Source organism: Neoarius graeffei, chromosome 10 (genome assembly GCF_027579695.1).
Source record: "Neoarius graeffei isolate fNeoGra1 chromosome 10, fNeoGra1.pri, whole genome shotgun sequence".
In the NCBI taxonomy this organism is placed as follows: domain Eukaryota; kingdom Metazoa; phylum Chordata; class Actinopteri; order Siluriformes; family Ariidae; genus Neoarius; species Neoarius graeffei.
Window position 1 is genome coordinate 36,582,848 of NC_083578.1, and position 15,774 is coordinate 36,598,621.

Genomic DNA, 15,774 nt, shown 5'->3' on the forward strand with positions numbered 1-15,774 from the left:
CTGGTATCATGATTACCATTGTTTTGCTTCTTTACCAATGGAAATGCATCTTGACTTTTCTCTTCCTTTTGAAGGAATGACTGACTTGGGGAAGAAAAGGAAGAAATGAATCGTGAAGATTTGGGTGGAAAATCAAAAAGTCGACCTTCAGCTCAGCATGTACCTGTGGGTTCTCCCGATTCTTTAAGAATATGTCATGGTTTTTCAAGTCAGTATTGTCACAATACAGTGTATTCACAACTCAGTATAGGAAGGATATTTTCTATGTGTATTATAAGCAATAGCTAGTTTAGTATGTACTAAAACTTGTTCATTCTGTGCATTGAAGGGAAGTCAAACACTGGTTCACAAACTTCATGACAAGCAGCTGGAAGTATTCATCAACTTTCTTGCTTGCTTCATTAAACCTGAATGCCTCAAAATGTTACCCAAAAAACTGCTGAATTTGGACTTGGCAAACAAGACTCTGCACTCCCAGGTCTATGTTGGGAAAGTGGCAGAAGACCTGATTGCAGCCCATCCACAACACCCGGTTTGTGTTTAAAATATAGTTACCATTAAGAAAGCATTACATTGTGTTAATGTACAAGTGTTTTGGGAAATGGTCTGTGCAACTATTGTGTAGATAATATCAATTACTCCATGTCATTAGAGTTATAGTACTACCTAGAAATAAGTGGCCAGATTACATTACAGAAAACTTGGTTTATGATATAAACTTGGTTTATGTATAAATAATTTCTCCTTACATACTCTCTAACATTGTCTGACTCAATGACTAGTGTATAGTGCAGACTATTATTTTATTGAGAACTATTGAAGATCTTTGCACTATGATGCATCCATGAAACATGAGTAAAACTCAAGTACTGAAGACTGTTTTTTGTATGTTATATGTTACAGGTCATTGTTGACTCCCTTCAGAAGGTCAAAGAGGCCTATGTAATTTGTGGAAGTTACATGCAGGGCAAACTGCCTCTGCAGAGTTTTACTTTACAAGCTTTGTCTTCAATTGACCCAGTAGTTAGGGGTCATTCCCAGGCGGTGGATGAATTAAAGAAACTGGCTGGTATGTTGAAACACCTCCTGCCAAAGGATAGCTACATCACCAGAGAGATAATCAGATACAATGTGGACCCAACATTGGCCAGGTATGATGGGGACAGCATTGTGAAGTGATGGGCACATGTGATGACCATGGGGAAGTACCCAGCCCTGAGTAAGATGATCAGAGGTGCGCTGTCCATCTTTCACGATCCAATGGTGGAGTCCTCATTCAGCCTAATGGGTGATGTCATTGACCAAAAATGTTCCAACATGAACATCTCCACTTTTGAATCAATTCAAACTGTTAAGTATCTGTTGAGGTCAAGAAGCACAACTGGCACCATGATGTTCAAAAGAGAAGATGTGAAGCTGGGGCCAGTTGATAAAACAATGTGCCAGAATATGACTGCTGGAAGAAAGGATAAGGCAGAGAGAGAAGAAAAGATGGTGGCAAGATAGAGGAGACTGGCTGAATTTGGCTGCAGCACATCTTGTGGAAGTGCACAGAAAGCTCAGACTACTGCTCAAGCTGAGGAGAAACAAGCTCGGTTGAGACATGCTGCCAAGCAAAGGAATGCAGCAAGACACAAGGCATTACAAACACTGCAGGAAGTGGCGAAGAAGAAGAAGGAGTAAAGATGGACTGACAACCAGCTAGATCTAGAGGAAACAGTTCTAAGAGTTTGTTACTTCTGTTTTGGAATAAACCATCATTGTAGTGTATTACCAACTTACTGAATGTATGTTCTTTACACATCGGGGGGGGGGGGGGGGGGGGGGGGTGTCAACTACTGAATGAATGTTCTTTACATGTTGGGGGGGCTCAACTACTGAATGAATGTTCTTTACATGTCGGGGGGGCTCAACTATCTCTCTTTTTTGACCATACACGTGTTTGCATCCCTGCTAAAATTTCATTAAAATGCAGCAGTGAAATGTTTAGCAATTTGTTTATATTATTCATCACACTTGATGAAATTTAATACTTGATCAAATTAAAGTATCAAATATCTCACTGTAATGTCACACTTTATATTTAATGACTGTTTTTGGTAGCCAGCATAATTGATGTGAAAATGCCTTTTGAACCCCATAGAGGCACTGACGATAGAACTTCACTGACACAGCTTCAATGGGATCTTTAAGGTCAATTTACTCCCTAGATTACTTGGGATCTTCAAGTAATCTTTACTCCCACTCAAGTAATGGGACTAAAGATTAATACTCACTCAATAGCATGTTTTTAATGCATCAATTTGGGTCCTGCCTGGATGCACGGCTTCACTGGGAGTCAAGGAGTGTATGGGTGGGTAGGTTTTGCATAAAAAAAAATGCAATCTTTATTGACCATTGCACTGTTTGCTTGTCCCACCTAGACATGTGGCTTGTCTATATAATGACTGGGAGACTACTCAAAGGAGCTAAACCTTGACCAACTGCCAATAATTGAAATGGTAATGAACAATGCTGACATCTCAAACTTAAAAATATCTACATCAGTCAGACTCACAAGTGCTTGGAGGTGCAGTAATGGTAAGAAGGCTAATCCATAACAGTTAGTCTTATTATTTTTATCTTTGTACTTCTCATCTCATCTCATTATCTCTAGCCGCTTTATCCTGTTCTACAGGGTCGCAGGCAAGCTGGAGCCTATCTCAGCTGACTACGGGCGAAAGGCGGGGTACACCCTGGACAAGTCGCCAGGTCATCACAGGGCTGACACATAGACACAGACAACCATTCACACTCACAGTCAATTTAGAGTCACCAGTTAACCTAACCTGCATGTCTTTGGACTGTGGGGGAAACCAGAGCACCCGGAGGAAACCCACGCGGACACGGGGAGAACATGCAAACTCCGCACAGAAAGGCCCTCACCGGCCACGGGGCTCGAACCCGGACCTTCTTGCTGTGAGGCGACAGCGCTAACCACTACACCACCGTGCCGCCCCTATCTTTGTACTTATTATTGTACATAAATTCTAAGTATAAAGTTATGTTTTATTATTTAAATTTGTTTCAGAATTTTTTGTTTATTTATAAGTCGAGCTATCACTATCTTCTTCAGTGAAATTTTACTAGCTTGTTCGCATTTTAGCTGCTTTTTAGCAGTCTCACTCGAATACTGAACATACTTTGCATACTCACGGTTGGTGGAGAATAAGCAGGCTGTTCGGATGAGTAGGTCTGTGATGTAACAGTGGAGGACCAGAGGAAGGTGGGGTTCGCCCTCCATCAGGACTCCCACTGACAGGACTCCGAACTTTGCTCTGGAAATCCCATAGATACTTTAGTGGATCACAGAAATGTAGACAGTAGATATGCTTAGTGATATGTAGTTAAATGTGGTAGGGCTTGTAGTGCAGGGATGGTTAAGGGTTGAGTGAGTGACTGAATGATTTTTAAGTTCAAATGTCATGAGTGCAGAGACCGATTGTTGTGTGACTGAGTAAGAACCTTGACTTTTTACCTGTAAGTTTTGGCTGTATCCTCTTTTGATACAAGTGTCTGCCAAATGAATTGGTCAATGTAAATGCATATGCAAGAGCTTCAGTCTGTCCACAAACTATTTAAATATTAAAAGACCAAAACCTTCACTCGTGAAGTCTTTCTCAAGGTTTGAAGTTTATTTATATTAATACACTACTGTCTACTAGTGTGTGTAACTCACACAGGCCACTTTAAGCAAGTTCCACAACTCCTTCTGTCTTTTTTCTTGCATACGACGCAGTTCCTGCTCACACTGAGCCATGCTGCTCACCATGCCCTCCACCCGAGGCAACAACTCCAGCACCCTCTGTCGGCACACCACTGTCTTGCTGCAAACAAATAAGGCTGTTAAAGCATGGAATTAACCATGAAACCATGGAATCAAATTTACTAAAGCTAAAAACACACACTATCATATGAAAACACAAACAGACCTGAGGTGTGTGTAAAACTCTCTAATTTTTTTCTCATAGAACTGAATTGCCTGGACCACCAGCTTCACCACCTCCTGACAATCACCCATACCCCTCTGATCTGAGGGCAGATACAAAGGAATTGAGACAGTAATAATGTCACATTCTGCCTATAAACTACATAGCCAAATGTATGTGGACAGCTGACCATCATACCCATATGCGGGCCTTCTCCAAACTGTTGCCAAAAACTCGGAAGCACAGAATTGTCTAGAATGGCTTGGTATAATGTAGCATAAAGACTTCCCTTTACTGGAATTAAGGGGCCTAGCCCAAACCTGTTCCAATAATAACCCTAAAGGCATGGTTTGCCAAGGTTGATCTGGAAGAACGTGAGTGGCCTGCATGGAGCCCTAACCTTAACCTGACTGAAGAACTTTGGGAGGAACTGGAATGTGACTACATGCCAGGTCTCCTCATCTAACATCAATGCCCAACCACACTAATGTGTTTGTAACTGAATGGGCAAATCCTCATAGCCATACTCCAAAATCTAGTGGAAATCCTTCCTTGAAGAGTTGAATTTATTATAACAACAAAGGTGGACTAGAACTGGAATGGTATGTTCAACAAGCACATAGGGCTATGATTAGTCATGTGTCCACATACTTTTAACAATATGGTGTACATATATACAGTAGATTTCTGAATATGTAATAATCCTTGTAAAGACATCCTCATTGTGTCACAGTCCGGTCCAGTCCATCCATGCCTTAGATTGTGGGACTTCCACACTGGCTCCAGGCCAGATCCAGGACAGGAGTTCAGTCCTGCCTTGCTGAAGGGCATTTCCTGAAGCAGCACTCCCACACCTGCTACCACTCCTCTCCCATCAGCCAGGGCTTTTTAAGAACTGTTTTGAGTTACTCTATTTGTCAGACTGTCTCTTGTAGACTTTCCTTGCTATGCTACAGCTCATTGGTATTGTGTCTTCTTGATTCCCCCTGCCTGAATTTTTCTTTGGTTTTTTTTGTCAAGTTTTTCTGTCTAGTTTTTTGTCCCTGTTTTTGCCTGCCTGTTCTTTTGAGTTGTGTCTTTTGCTACCTCTGCCTGGATTTCCCTTGTCCCTGTGTTCATCAGTTTTTGTGAAGATTTTTCTGTCCTGTTTTTTTTGTCCCTGATTGTCTACCTACTCCTGTGTTTTGACCTCCTGGCCTGTTTTTTGACTACTGATTTTTGCCTGAGCCCTACTGTACCTTTTTGCCTTTCTGTCATCTACTTCATTCAAGAAGTTTTCTCTTTACACTGCCTGTCTTCTGAGTCTGCTCTTGGGTCCTCACTTCACTTCAGCTCGCCCCTCCTGACAGCAGTCTGGCCAACATGAACCCAGCAGATTTTGCCCAGCTAAGAGCAGCGGTGCAGAAACAGGGAGCTCTCCTTGGGACCCACCAACAGGACATCCAACAGGTGAATCAAAACCTTGTTGCCATCTCTGACACTCTCAATCTTCTTGCCACTCCACTACAATAGCTTCAAGTAATGTCTGCTCCTACACAACCCCCTCCACCTACTGCTCCTGCTCCAGCCCTCTTCAGAGAGCTGAGACTTCCCACCCCACAGTCATATGACGGAGAACCAGGTACATGTAGATCATTTTTATCTCAATGCTTGCTAACCCTTGAGCTTCAACCACTGGCCTTCCTTACAGAGCATTCCCAAGTGGCCTACACCATCACTCTCCTTGATAGCCAAGCTATGGAGTGGGGAACCGCTATGTGGGACACCAATGCACCATGCTGCACCAGCTTCAAGGATTTCACAGGAGATGAGGCGAACCTTTGATCGCTCTCTGTCTGGTAGAGGGGCAGCAAGAGAAGTCATGGGGCTGCAGCAGGGTGCCCAGTCCGCTTTTGACTAGGAGATTGAGTTTCATGCTTTGGTGGCATCTTGTGGCTGGAATGAGTGCCTTGTATGATGCATTTTTGAACGGGCTGTCAGATTCCATCAAGGATGAGCTGGTCTCATGAGAACTGCCACTTGATCTCCCTGGTCTCATGGACTTCACCAGTTGTATTGACTCTTGGATCAGACAGCGGGTGAAAGAGAGAACTCAGACTAGTCTTGCTCCCCATCAGCCTCCCATTCCTTCCGCTGAGCCAATACAGGTAGAGTCTGCATCTCACCTGAGGAATGACCACGCCATTGGGATATGAGGGCATGGTTTTTATTGTGGACAACTGGGGCACCACTGCCAATCTTGCCCTTTAAAAGGAAGAGCCCACCAGTGAGTTTAGGGGCCCTGGTGGGCAATGTCCAGAATCAGCCCCCTACTGATTGACTGCTATTCCCAGTAGTCATTATCCATGGCAATCAGCCCTATGACCTCCAGGCACTTGTTGATTCAGGGGCTGACAGAAACCTGATCTGCTCGACCACCTCCAAGCACCTGGGGATTTCACTACTGGCTCTGAACCTGTCCCTCACTGTCCTGACCCTTAACGGTACTGGTCTGACCACCATCACCCATAGAACAGCCCTGGTCACCTTAAGAATTTCTGGCAACCACTCTGAATCCATCCAGTTTTTTTGTCATGAGTAATCCCCATGTGCCCATAGTTCTTGGTCTGCCCTGGCAAACTCTACATAACCTCCATGTCAACTGGACTAACAACACCATTTTAGGATGGAGTCAATTCTGTTTATCGTCATGCCTGATATCTGCCCTCCCTCATGCCGAGCTGCTCCAGTCCACCATTGGTGAATATCCTGACCTCTCTTATGTGCCTGCTGAGTATAATCACTTAACCTGTGTTCAGCAAGTCTCAAGCTGTTTCCCTTCCTCCCCATAAGCCTTATGACTGTGGAATTGACCATCTCCCTGGGACTGCATCACCTAAGGAGTGACTTTCTTTCTCTCTCCTTCTGAAAGGCAAGCCATGGATAAATACATCAGAGTCCTTAGCAGCTGGAATTATTCATCCCTCCTCTTCTCCTGCAGGGGCAGGATTCTTTTTTTTTTTTGTGGAGAAGGACAAATCCTTGCATTGATTACCATGGGCTAAATGACCTCACCATCAAGAACTGTTACCTCCTACCTCTCGTGTCTATGGTGTTTGAGTTATTCCAGGGAGCCCAGATTTTCATGTAAGCTAGACCTGTGTAATGCTTACCATCTCGTGAAGATCAGGAAAGGGGATGAATGGAAGATAGTGTTCAACACCCCCATGGGCCACTACAAATATCTTGTAGTTCTGTTCAGCCTGACTAACACTCCCATGGTTTTCCAGGCTCTCGTTATTATGTCCTGAGGGACTATCTTAACGTTTATCTGGATTTTTTTTTTTTCCCCCACTCCCTTGATGAACACTGCATCCATGTCAGGCAGGTCCTTCAGCGACTCCTGGAAAATAAACTCTTTTGTTAAGGCCAAGAAATGTGAGTTCCATAGAAGTTCTGTCTCCTTTCTGGGTTTCATTATTTCCCCTGCACAGATTCAGATGGACCCCCTGAAACTCAAGGCAGTTGCTGACTGGCTCACCCCATCCTCTCGGCAAGAACTCCAGTGGTTTCTTGGGTTTGCGAATTTCTACAGGTGATTCATCAGGAACTTTACTATGGTGGCTGGGCCCCTCACAGCTCTAACTTTCAGCTGGGAGGAAGGGGCCAAGAAGGGATTCTCCGAGCTCAAATGAAGGTTCACAGCACTGATACTCACCATTCCAGATCCATCCCAGCAGTTTGTGGTTGAGGTCGACGCTTCAGAGTCAGGGGTGGGGCCATATTGTCCCAAAGATCAGCTAGTGACAACAAGCTTCATCCTTGCTCCTTCTCCTCTCGTCGGCTTTCCCCTTCTGAGAGAAACTATAATGTTGGCAATAGGGAACTGTTGGCCATTAAACTGGCCTTGGAAGAATGGAGACATTGGAGGGGTCAGACCTTCCCTTCATCATATGAACAGATCACAAGTACCTTGAATACCTCAGGACTGCCAAGTACCTCAATTCTCGTCAGGCCCGATGGTCTTTTCTCGCTTCAAGTTCACACTTTCCTTCCGCCCAGGCTCTCGACCTCCTCGAAACCATCTTTCTTCCACAGTACCTGGTGGGGGCTGCTCTGTTAGAGGTGGAAACCCCAGTCCAGAAGGCCCATGAGCAGGGCCCAGTAACGCACCTCCTAACCATCTTTTTGTTCCTGTTTCTGTGCAGGCACAGGTGCTGCAGTGGGGTCATGGCTCCAGAATGGCATGCCACCCAGAAGCAGCCCAGACTCTAGCACTCATCCGACAACATTTTTGGTGGCCATCCATCAAGGAGGACATTCAGAGGTTTGTGGCAGCTTGCGACATCTGTGCCAGGAATAAGACTGGCAACAGACCCCCTACTGGCTTGCTGAGACCCCTTCCTGTTCCCCACTGGCCCTGGTCACACAGCCCTGGATTTCATCACAGGACTCCCCAATCAAAATTACTTTATTAATCCCCGGAGGGAAATTCAAAAACTCAGGTGGCAATATTTGTATCCTCACTGTTGTTGAGGTGTGTTTTTTTTTTTTTTTTTTTTTTTTTTTTTTTTTTTTCTAAAGCTGTTCACTTTATCCCTCTGCCCAAGCTTCCCACTGCCAAGGAGACCACTGAATTGCTAATACTCCATGTTTTCTGTCTACATGGACTCCCCTCAGACATCGTATCGGACTGTGGACCCCAGTTCTCTGCCCAATTCTGGAAGGCTTTCTGTAAACTCATTGGTGCTTCTCTCAGTCTGTCTTCAGGTTTTCACCCTCAGACCAATGGACAGACGGAATGGGTCAACCAGGAGCTGGAAGTGGCTCTCGGGTGCATGGTGTCCAAGGATGCTGCCTCATGGAGCAAGACCCTTCCTTGGATGGAGTATGCTTACAACTCCTTACCCACCTCTGCTACAGGTCTTTCCCACTTCCAGTGCTCTCTGGGTTACCAGCCACCACTCTTCCCCATCCAAGAACTCGCTGTGCCCTCTGCCCAGGTGTTTGTGCACTGCTGCAGGAGAATGTGAGCTTTGACCAGGAAAAGGCTCCTACATTCTGTCAAGTTGTTTAAAGAGCAAGCCGACAAACACCGCTCGGCAGCTCCCATCTATCGGGTGGGGCAGTAGGTAATGCTCTCCACTTGCCCCTCAAGACAGTCTCCCACAAATTGGCTCCCAGGTTCATAGGACTTTTTTTTTTTTTTTTTTTTTTTTCTCTGTCTCCAAGGTAACTAATCCCTGCTCTAAGACTCTCTGCCTGTAACCATGTGCCGTATTCACCCAACTTTCCATGTCTTCCAAGTCAAACCCCTTGTCTCCAGTTCCCCTTCCCCACCCTCCAAACCCCCTCCTCCTCCCAGGTTCATAGATGGTGGTGAGGTCTTCACTGTCAGGAGGTTGCTGAAGGTCTGATGCCAAGGCAGAGGAGTCCAGTACCTGGTTGATTTGGGAAGGGTATGGTCCTGAGGAGAGGAGCTGGGTTCCTGCCAGGTTCATCGTGGATCCCACCCTCATTACGGACTTCCAACAACACTCTCAGTCACTTTCTGAGGCACTTTCTAAGGCACCTGGAGGTGCCTGTTGAAGGGGTCACAGTCCAGTCCATCCATGCCTTAGATTGTGGGACTTCCACACCAGATCCAGGACAGGAATTCCGTCCTGCCTTATTGAAGGCTGCTTCCTGAAGTGGCACTCCCACACCTGCTACCACTCCTCTCCTATGAGCCAGGGCTTTTTAAAAACTGTTTGGAGTTACTCCATTTGTCAGACTGTCTCTTGTAGACATTCGCTACAGCTCATTGGTATTGTGTCTTCTTGATTTCCCCCTGCCTGAATTTTTCCTTGTTTTTCTGTCCAGTTTTTGTCCCTGTTTTTGCCTGCCTGTTCTTTTGAATTGTCTTTTTCTACCTCTGTCTGGATTTTCCCTTGTCCCTGTGTTCATCGGTTTTTGTGAAGACTTTTCTGTCCTGTCCTTTTATTTATTATTTTTTTTTATTTTACTCAATTTTTGCCTGAGCTTTTTTTTTTTTTTTTTGCCTTTCTGCCATCTACTTCATTAAAGAAGTTTTCTCTTTACACTGCCTGTTTTTCTGAGTCTGCTCTTGAGTCCCCACTCCTGACACAGTAGTCCGTTTTTCTGATGAGGCCCGTACACACACTTATCTGACAAATCTTGTGGATTTTGCCCATCTGGGGGGGGGGGGGGGGGGGGGAATACCGTCCTACACCCAAAATATCTGCACCTATGGTAATACAGACAGCTGATTTTCTTGCAAGATTTTCATAATATGGTTTAATCTAATATGCTGCAGTGTGTTATCTTGTATTCAATTGTACATAGAGAGCATTTACTAAGAAATGCATGTTACACAGCTTTCTTTAAGAACATCACCATGATTCAATATTATAAAATGCCTAGAAAACACCTGCCAGTGTAAGTATGCCATTTAAGTCAGTATATTGTCTTACCCCTAGGCTTCTCTCTGAGCTTGCGGAATAAGTCCATTGCCTTCCCCTCACTGAAAAATGAAAGCCACAGTGTAAGATTATTAATGACGTGTGTGTGTCAATGCACACTCACCATCCACTTTAATATGTACACCTGCTCTTTTATGCAGTTATCTAAACACTATGTGGCAGCAGTACAGTGCATAAAATCATGCCAATACAATTTGAAAGCTACAGTTAATGTTCATATCAGAATGGGGAAAAACTATGATTTCTGTAATTTTCAAGTCAAACAAAACCCCAAAATAAACGCTGTTTACAGATCACAGCAAGTGCCCTGATATGCCATCCCCAAGCATTTAAATAAAAAAAAACTGTATAAAAACAATTTATCCATTTTAAAAGTTATGATATTGCTTAAAAAAAGGCTTCCCTGGCCGCAGCCATTTGCACTGAAACCAGATATCTGCTTGTGATATCCACTGCGCTGTGTGTGTTTTTTTTCACTGCTTCAAATGGGTTAAATGCAGAGAATGGATTTCACTGTGCTGTAATGTATATGTGAAAAAGGCTTCTAATTCTAAAAATTAAATGGGGAGGGGGGCATTAAGTAGGCAGTGATGTCACATTCATTGGCCTTTCGCTGATGTCACAGATTTTTGTTTATCACACACTGTCCATCATATTGCTGGGCAAACAAAGAAACATAGCCATGACAGTTAATAATAAAAATTGAGATGACTGCAGTCAGTGAAATCCCTTTGAAATTATAAAAAATGTATATTATAACCAACAGATCATGTTGCATCCAAAAGCTGAAACATGCAGACATCACAGATCCATATAATTTACCCACAAAGTATTTATTTATTCTGCCCACTGCCCCCCCCCCCCCTCTGTGCGTACATGCTCATTGCTCACTTGTGTTCACTTATTCAGATGGGTTAAATGCAGAGGAGGAATTTTGCTGTGTTTAAGTGTACATGTGATAAACTAAAGGCTTCTTAATTTACCCACAAATGTATTTATTCCACTTGAAAAGGGTATGGCAGACCAGCTACTGGATTTGGGACACTACGATATCCTGAACTATTTAGTATTTGGGACTTCTAAATACACTGGAGAGATGCTAAAGTCATACAAAGGTACAGATGCCTCCCAATATTTCAAGGCAGGTTTCATGCATGCTGGAATGTTATGGGAAATTCCCGATAAAGAAAAATACCTTATGACAAAGGTAAGCTAAAACGTGGAATTCTCTTAGTGGTAAACAAGCCAGGGCATAGGTCTAGCATATTTTATGGTGTTTAGCCTAGTCTACATTATCAGTACATAACATACTGCTAGTCTAGCCAAACATTAGGCTGAATAAAATATATTGTATCCAAAATAAAATATAGTGTGTCAAATAAAATATATCACGCCCATGTAACCTGTTAAAAACCTGACTATCTTGATGTGTTCTGTCCAAGTTCTGTCCATGTTACCCCAACTTATGGATTTAATGTTAACTTGAGCTTTTTTATAACTGAATGACCTTGAGCTATAAAAAGTCTTAGGAGAAATAACAGGTGCACAGACCTTTCACACTGTGAAACATAAAATGTTCTCCACACACACAGGAATGCTTTGTTGGCATCCAGTCTTCCCGTTTAACCAGGCTCATCTCTACATCTGTTATTACATTATAAAGCACTACAGATCTCTGGCATTGTTCTTTTAGATGTAACATCTACAACTTTATCTGTAGGTCTTTACTGAATTGGGCTTACACTCACTCATAGACACTTGTGCCGGTCATTGTCAAACACAAAGCTTGCCCAGCAATATGGCTGGATAAACAAATCTGTAGTTACGATGACGTCATGTGAAAGGCCCCTATTGGCAGCAAAAGGCTTCCAAAGGCTGGGTATGGGTCTGCTTCCAGTTTACTTTTTTTTTGTGTGTGTGTGTGTGTGTGCACGCGCAAGCACACGTGCTCATTACTTCAGTAATCAGGCTTATTTTTACAGCCAAATACTTCAGGTTCAAGGTTGTTGTTTTTTTTTTTTTATTTGCCATTTGTGCATAACCAACAGTTCAGACACATTGGAATTTTTGTGCAGGGGTATCTTTATACTTGACACCCGGGTATCGTTAGGGTTGTCTGAAACAATTTAGTATGGAATCAATTTTGTGCCAAAATGTTCATACAATACTTTTGAAATATCAAACAAAAACAACAAATCAAAATACAAAAAAAAGTCAATTTTTTTTAGACTGGCAAACAAATTATTCATGTAATCGTGCAAAATATCAGTCTATTACTCTTCAGAAACCTTTTATTTTTGTTCCACGTCTTTCTCAGTTTTGTTTGACGTAATTTATTTTGGTTGCGATTCCAGCTTTCTCGTTTGCGCTCCCTGACTTTTTGCTTGCAGTTTTGGCACAAACTTCACGTGTGGGTGGGCTGTCCAGGAATGCATTCCCATTGGGTAACTTGTGTTTGACTGACAGCTACGCTCAGCCATTCACTACTCGGATTCTGGCGGACTGTTTGACAAGTGACCGATCCATTGACAGTAAACAAGGATCGAGTGGACTTCAGTGGCGACTATGATATTGAATTTACACTTTGTTGAATTAATTCAATATCATAGTCGCCACTGAAGTCCACTCGATCCTTGTTTACCGTCAATGGATCGGTCACTCGTCAAACAGTCCGCCAAAATCTGAGTAGGAAATGGCCGCAACAGCCTCTGGGGAATGGCTGATTTTGCACGATTACACGAATAATTTGTTTGCCAGTCTAAAAAATTTGACTTTTTTTTTTTTTGTATTTTGATTTGTCGTTTGGGGCGGCATGGTGGTGTAGTGGTTAGCGCTGTCGCCTCACAGCAAGAAGGTCCGGGTTCGAGCCCCGTGGCCGGCTAGGGCCTTTCTGTGCAGAGTTTGCATGTTCTCCCCGTGTCCGCGTGGGTTTCCTCCGGGTGCTCCGGTTTCCCTCACAGTCCAAAGACTTGCAGGTTAGGTTAACTGGTGACCCTAAATTGACCGTAGGTGTGAATGTGAGTGTGAATGGTTGTCTGTGTCTATGTGTCAGCCCTGTGATGACCTGGTGACTTGTCCAGGGTGTACCCCGCCTTTCGCCCGTAGTCAGCTGGGATAGGCTCCAGCTTGCCTGCGACCCTGTAGAACAGGATAAAGCAGCTAGAGATAATGAGATGAGATGAGATTTGTCGTTTTTGTTTGATATTTCAAAAGTATTGTATGAACATTTTGGCACAAAATTGATTCCATAATTTAGAAGCAATATACAGTGGGGCAAAAAAGTATTTAGTCAGTCACCAATTGTTCAAGTTCTCCCACTTAAAAAGATGAGAGAGGCCTGTAATTTTCATCATAGGTATACCTCAACTATGAGAGACAAAATGAGAAAAAAAACCCCAGAAAATCACATTGTCTGATTTTTAAAGAATTTATTTGCAAATTATGGTGGAAAATAAGTATTTGGTCAATAACAAAAGTTCATCTCAATACATCAGAATGCTGATGGCTGCATTGTGGGCGGCTGATAAGATGTCATAGACACCCACCTCTGTTCAATGATGGTCGTTCCAGGTTGACAAAAATGAACGATCCACTCTGGCTAAGATGTCTGCCAGTTTTCTGGAAGTCCTCTCATACTCCCGCACCAGTCGAAGGGATCTCATCCCAAAGTGCGTAGAAACATATCTGTGAAGAAACTCAGTCGTCCAGGTACATAGTAATCTGTGGTTGGTTGAAGAGAGCAACTGGGCTTGCTTGACATCTTAGCCAGAGTGGATCGTTCATTTTTGTCAACCTGGAACGACCATCATTGAACAGAGGTGGGTGTCTATGACATCTTATCAGCCGCCCACAATGCAGCCATCAGCATTCTGATTCGGATTCTATGATGATCCATGAGAGAATAAATACTGGATACTCCCTAGTAGTCAGACAGAACTGAGGATGCCTTTCGGAGGAGAGGCGAAACGTTTTCAAGAATCGTCAAGCAAGTCCAGTTGCTCTCTTCAACCAACCACAGATTACTATGTACCTGGACGACTGAGTTTCTTCACAGATATGTTTCTACGCACTTTGGGATGAGATCCCTTCGACTGGTGCAGGAGTATGAGAGGACTTCCAGAAAACTGGCAGACATCTTAGCCAGAGTGGATCGTTCATTTTTGTCAACCTGGAACGACCATCATTGAACAGAGGTGGGTGTCTATGACATCTTATCAGCCGCCCACAATGCAGCCATCAGCATTCTGATTCGGATTCTATAATGATCCATGAGAGAATAAATACTGGATACTCCCTAGTAGTCAGACAGAACTGAGGATGCCTTTCGGAGGAGAGGCGAAACGTTTTCAAGAATCGTCAAGCAAGTCCAGTTGCTCTCTTCAACCAACCACAGAACACTCTATAAACCATAAGCATATTGAGTTTGGGTCTTGGCTATCACCAACATGCACCAGAGTACAGGAAATCACAAATAGTAGATAGAAAATTGCCCCCATTCAACTACACACCCACTTTTGGTGAAGGGTATGACTTTCCAAAATTTTCCCTTATTTTGAGTTAAAAATCTGGGAAATATCCCTTTTTTTCAAACCTCAAAGTTGACAGGTATGGTGGGGAGGCACTGTGGTCTGGGGAGGTGATGGGATAGATACTATACCTCTTTCATGTACCAAATATCACTCAGCTGCATGCTGATTTATAAGGGACATTAAGCTCTTGATCGGGTAACAAGGAAATAAGCAGGGAAAACATTTTACTGAATTATTTAGCTTGTTATTTGCTAATTCTTTCATGTGTATGTTTGTTCATTTAATTAAAAAAACACTCTTGGAATAAAAAATTTTATTGTCCATCAATGTAAAATAGTTTTAATAATTAATGATCATATTATATATGTAATGCTTAATGATGATACAACATATTAACATATTTTAAGCACTTTATATTTCATTGGTTTCTGGTTAACCCTCTGGGGTTGAGAGCTTCACCAGTGAAGCTTGGCAGGCTTAGAATGAGTAGGTCATGTATTCAGAAAATATCTTTGTGAGTTTTTTTTAATCATACAAGCATGATAAGCATACTGACAGAAACTTTACACTTTCCTATGTGCCCACTGCCAAATATTATTGTTTTTAAATTACCTAAATTAGATGAAACATAAAACTTGTCACCATACCCAGTCACACCGAAGTTGGAGCACTGAGCGCCCACTTACGCATTCATAAAAGAAAATTCACATCGTAACAACATGATAATCACTTTCACTCTTTCAGTTTCAATTGGTTTCTCTTTCGCAGTGGGAACGCCCACCATAAACAGGATAAAATCTGTCAGACATAGTTTAG

The 15,774-nt window shown here is 43.0% G+C and overlaps 1 protein-coding gene across 3 annotated transcripts in view; it reads right to left on the minus strand.

Moving 5' to 3' along the window:
- ikbkb (inhibitor of nuclear factor kappa B kinase subunit beta) overlaps nt 1-15,774 on the minus strand; it is a 270,093-nt gene that overhangs the window by 54,201 nt on the left and 200,118 nt on the right. For all 3 annotated transcript variants that reach the window (XM_060931748.1, XM_060931749.1, XM_060931750.1), the window contains exons 17-20: nt 10,421-10,470; nt 3,972-4,071; nt 3,719-3,866; nt 3,196-3,317 (exon numbers count right to left, since the gene is read on the minus strand). In XM_060931748.1, coding sequence (XP_060787731.1) covers nt 3,196-3,317; nt 3,719-3,866; nt 3,972-4,071; nt 10,421-10,470 — 420 coding nt within the window. The remainder of the gene's footprint in view (nt 1-3,195; nt 3,318-3,718; nt 3,867-3,971; nt 4,072-10,420; nt 10,471-15,774) is intronic.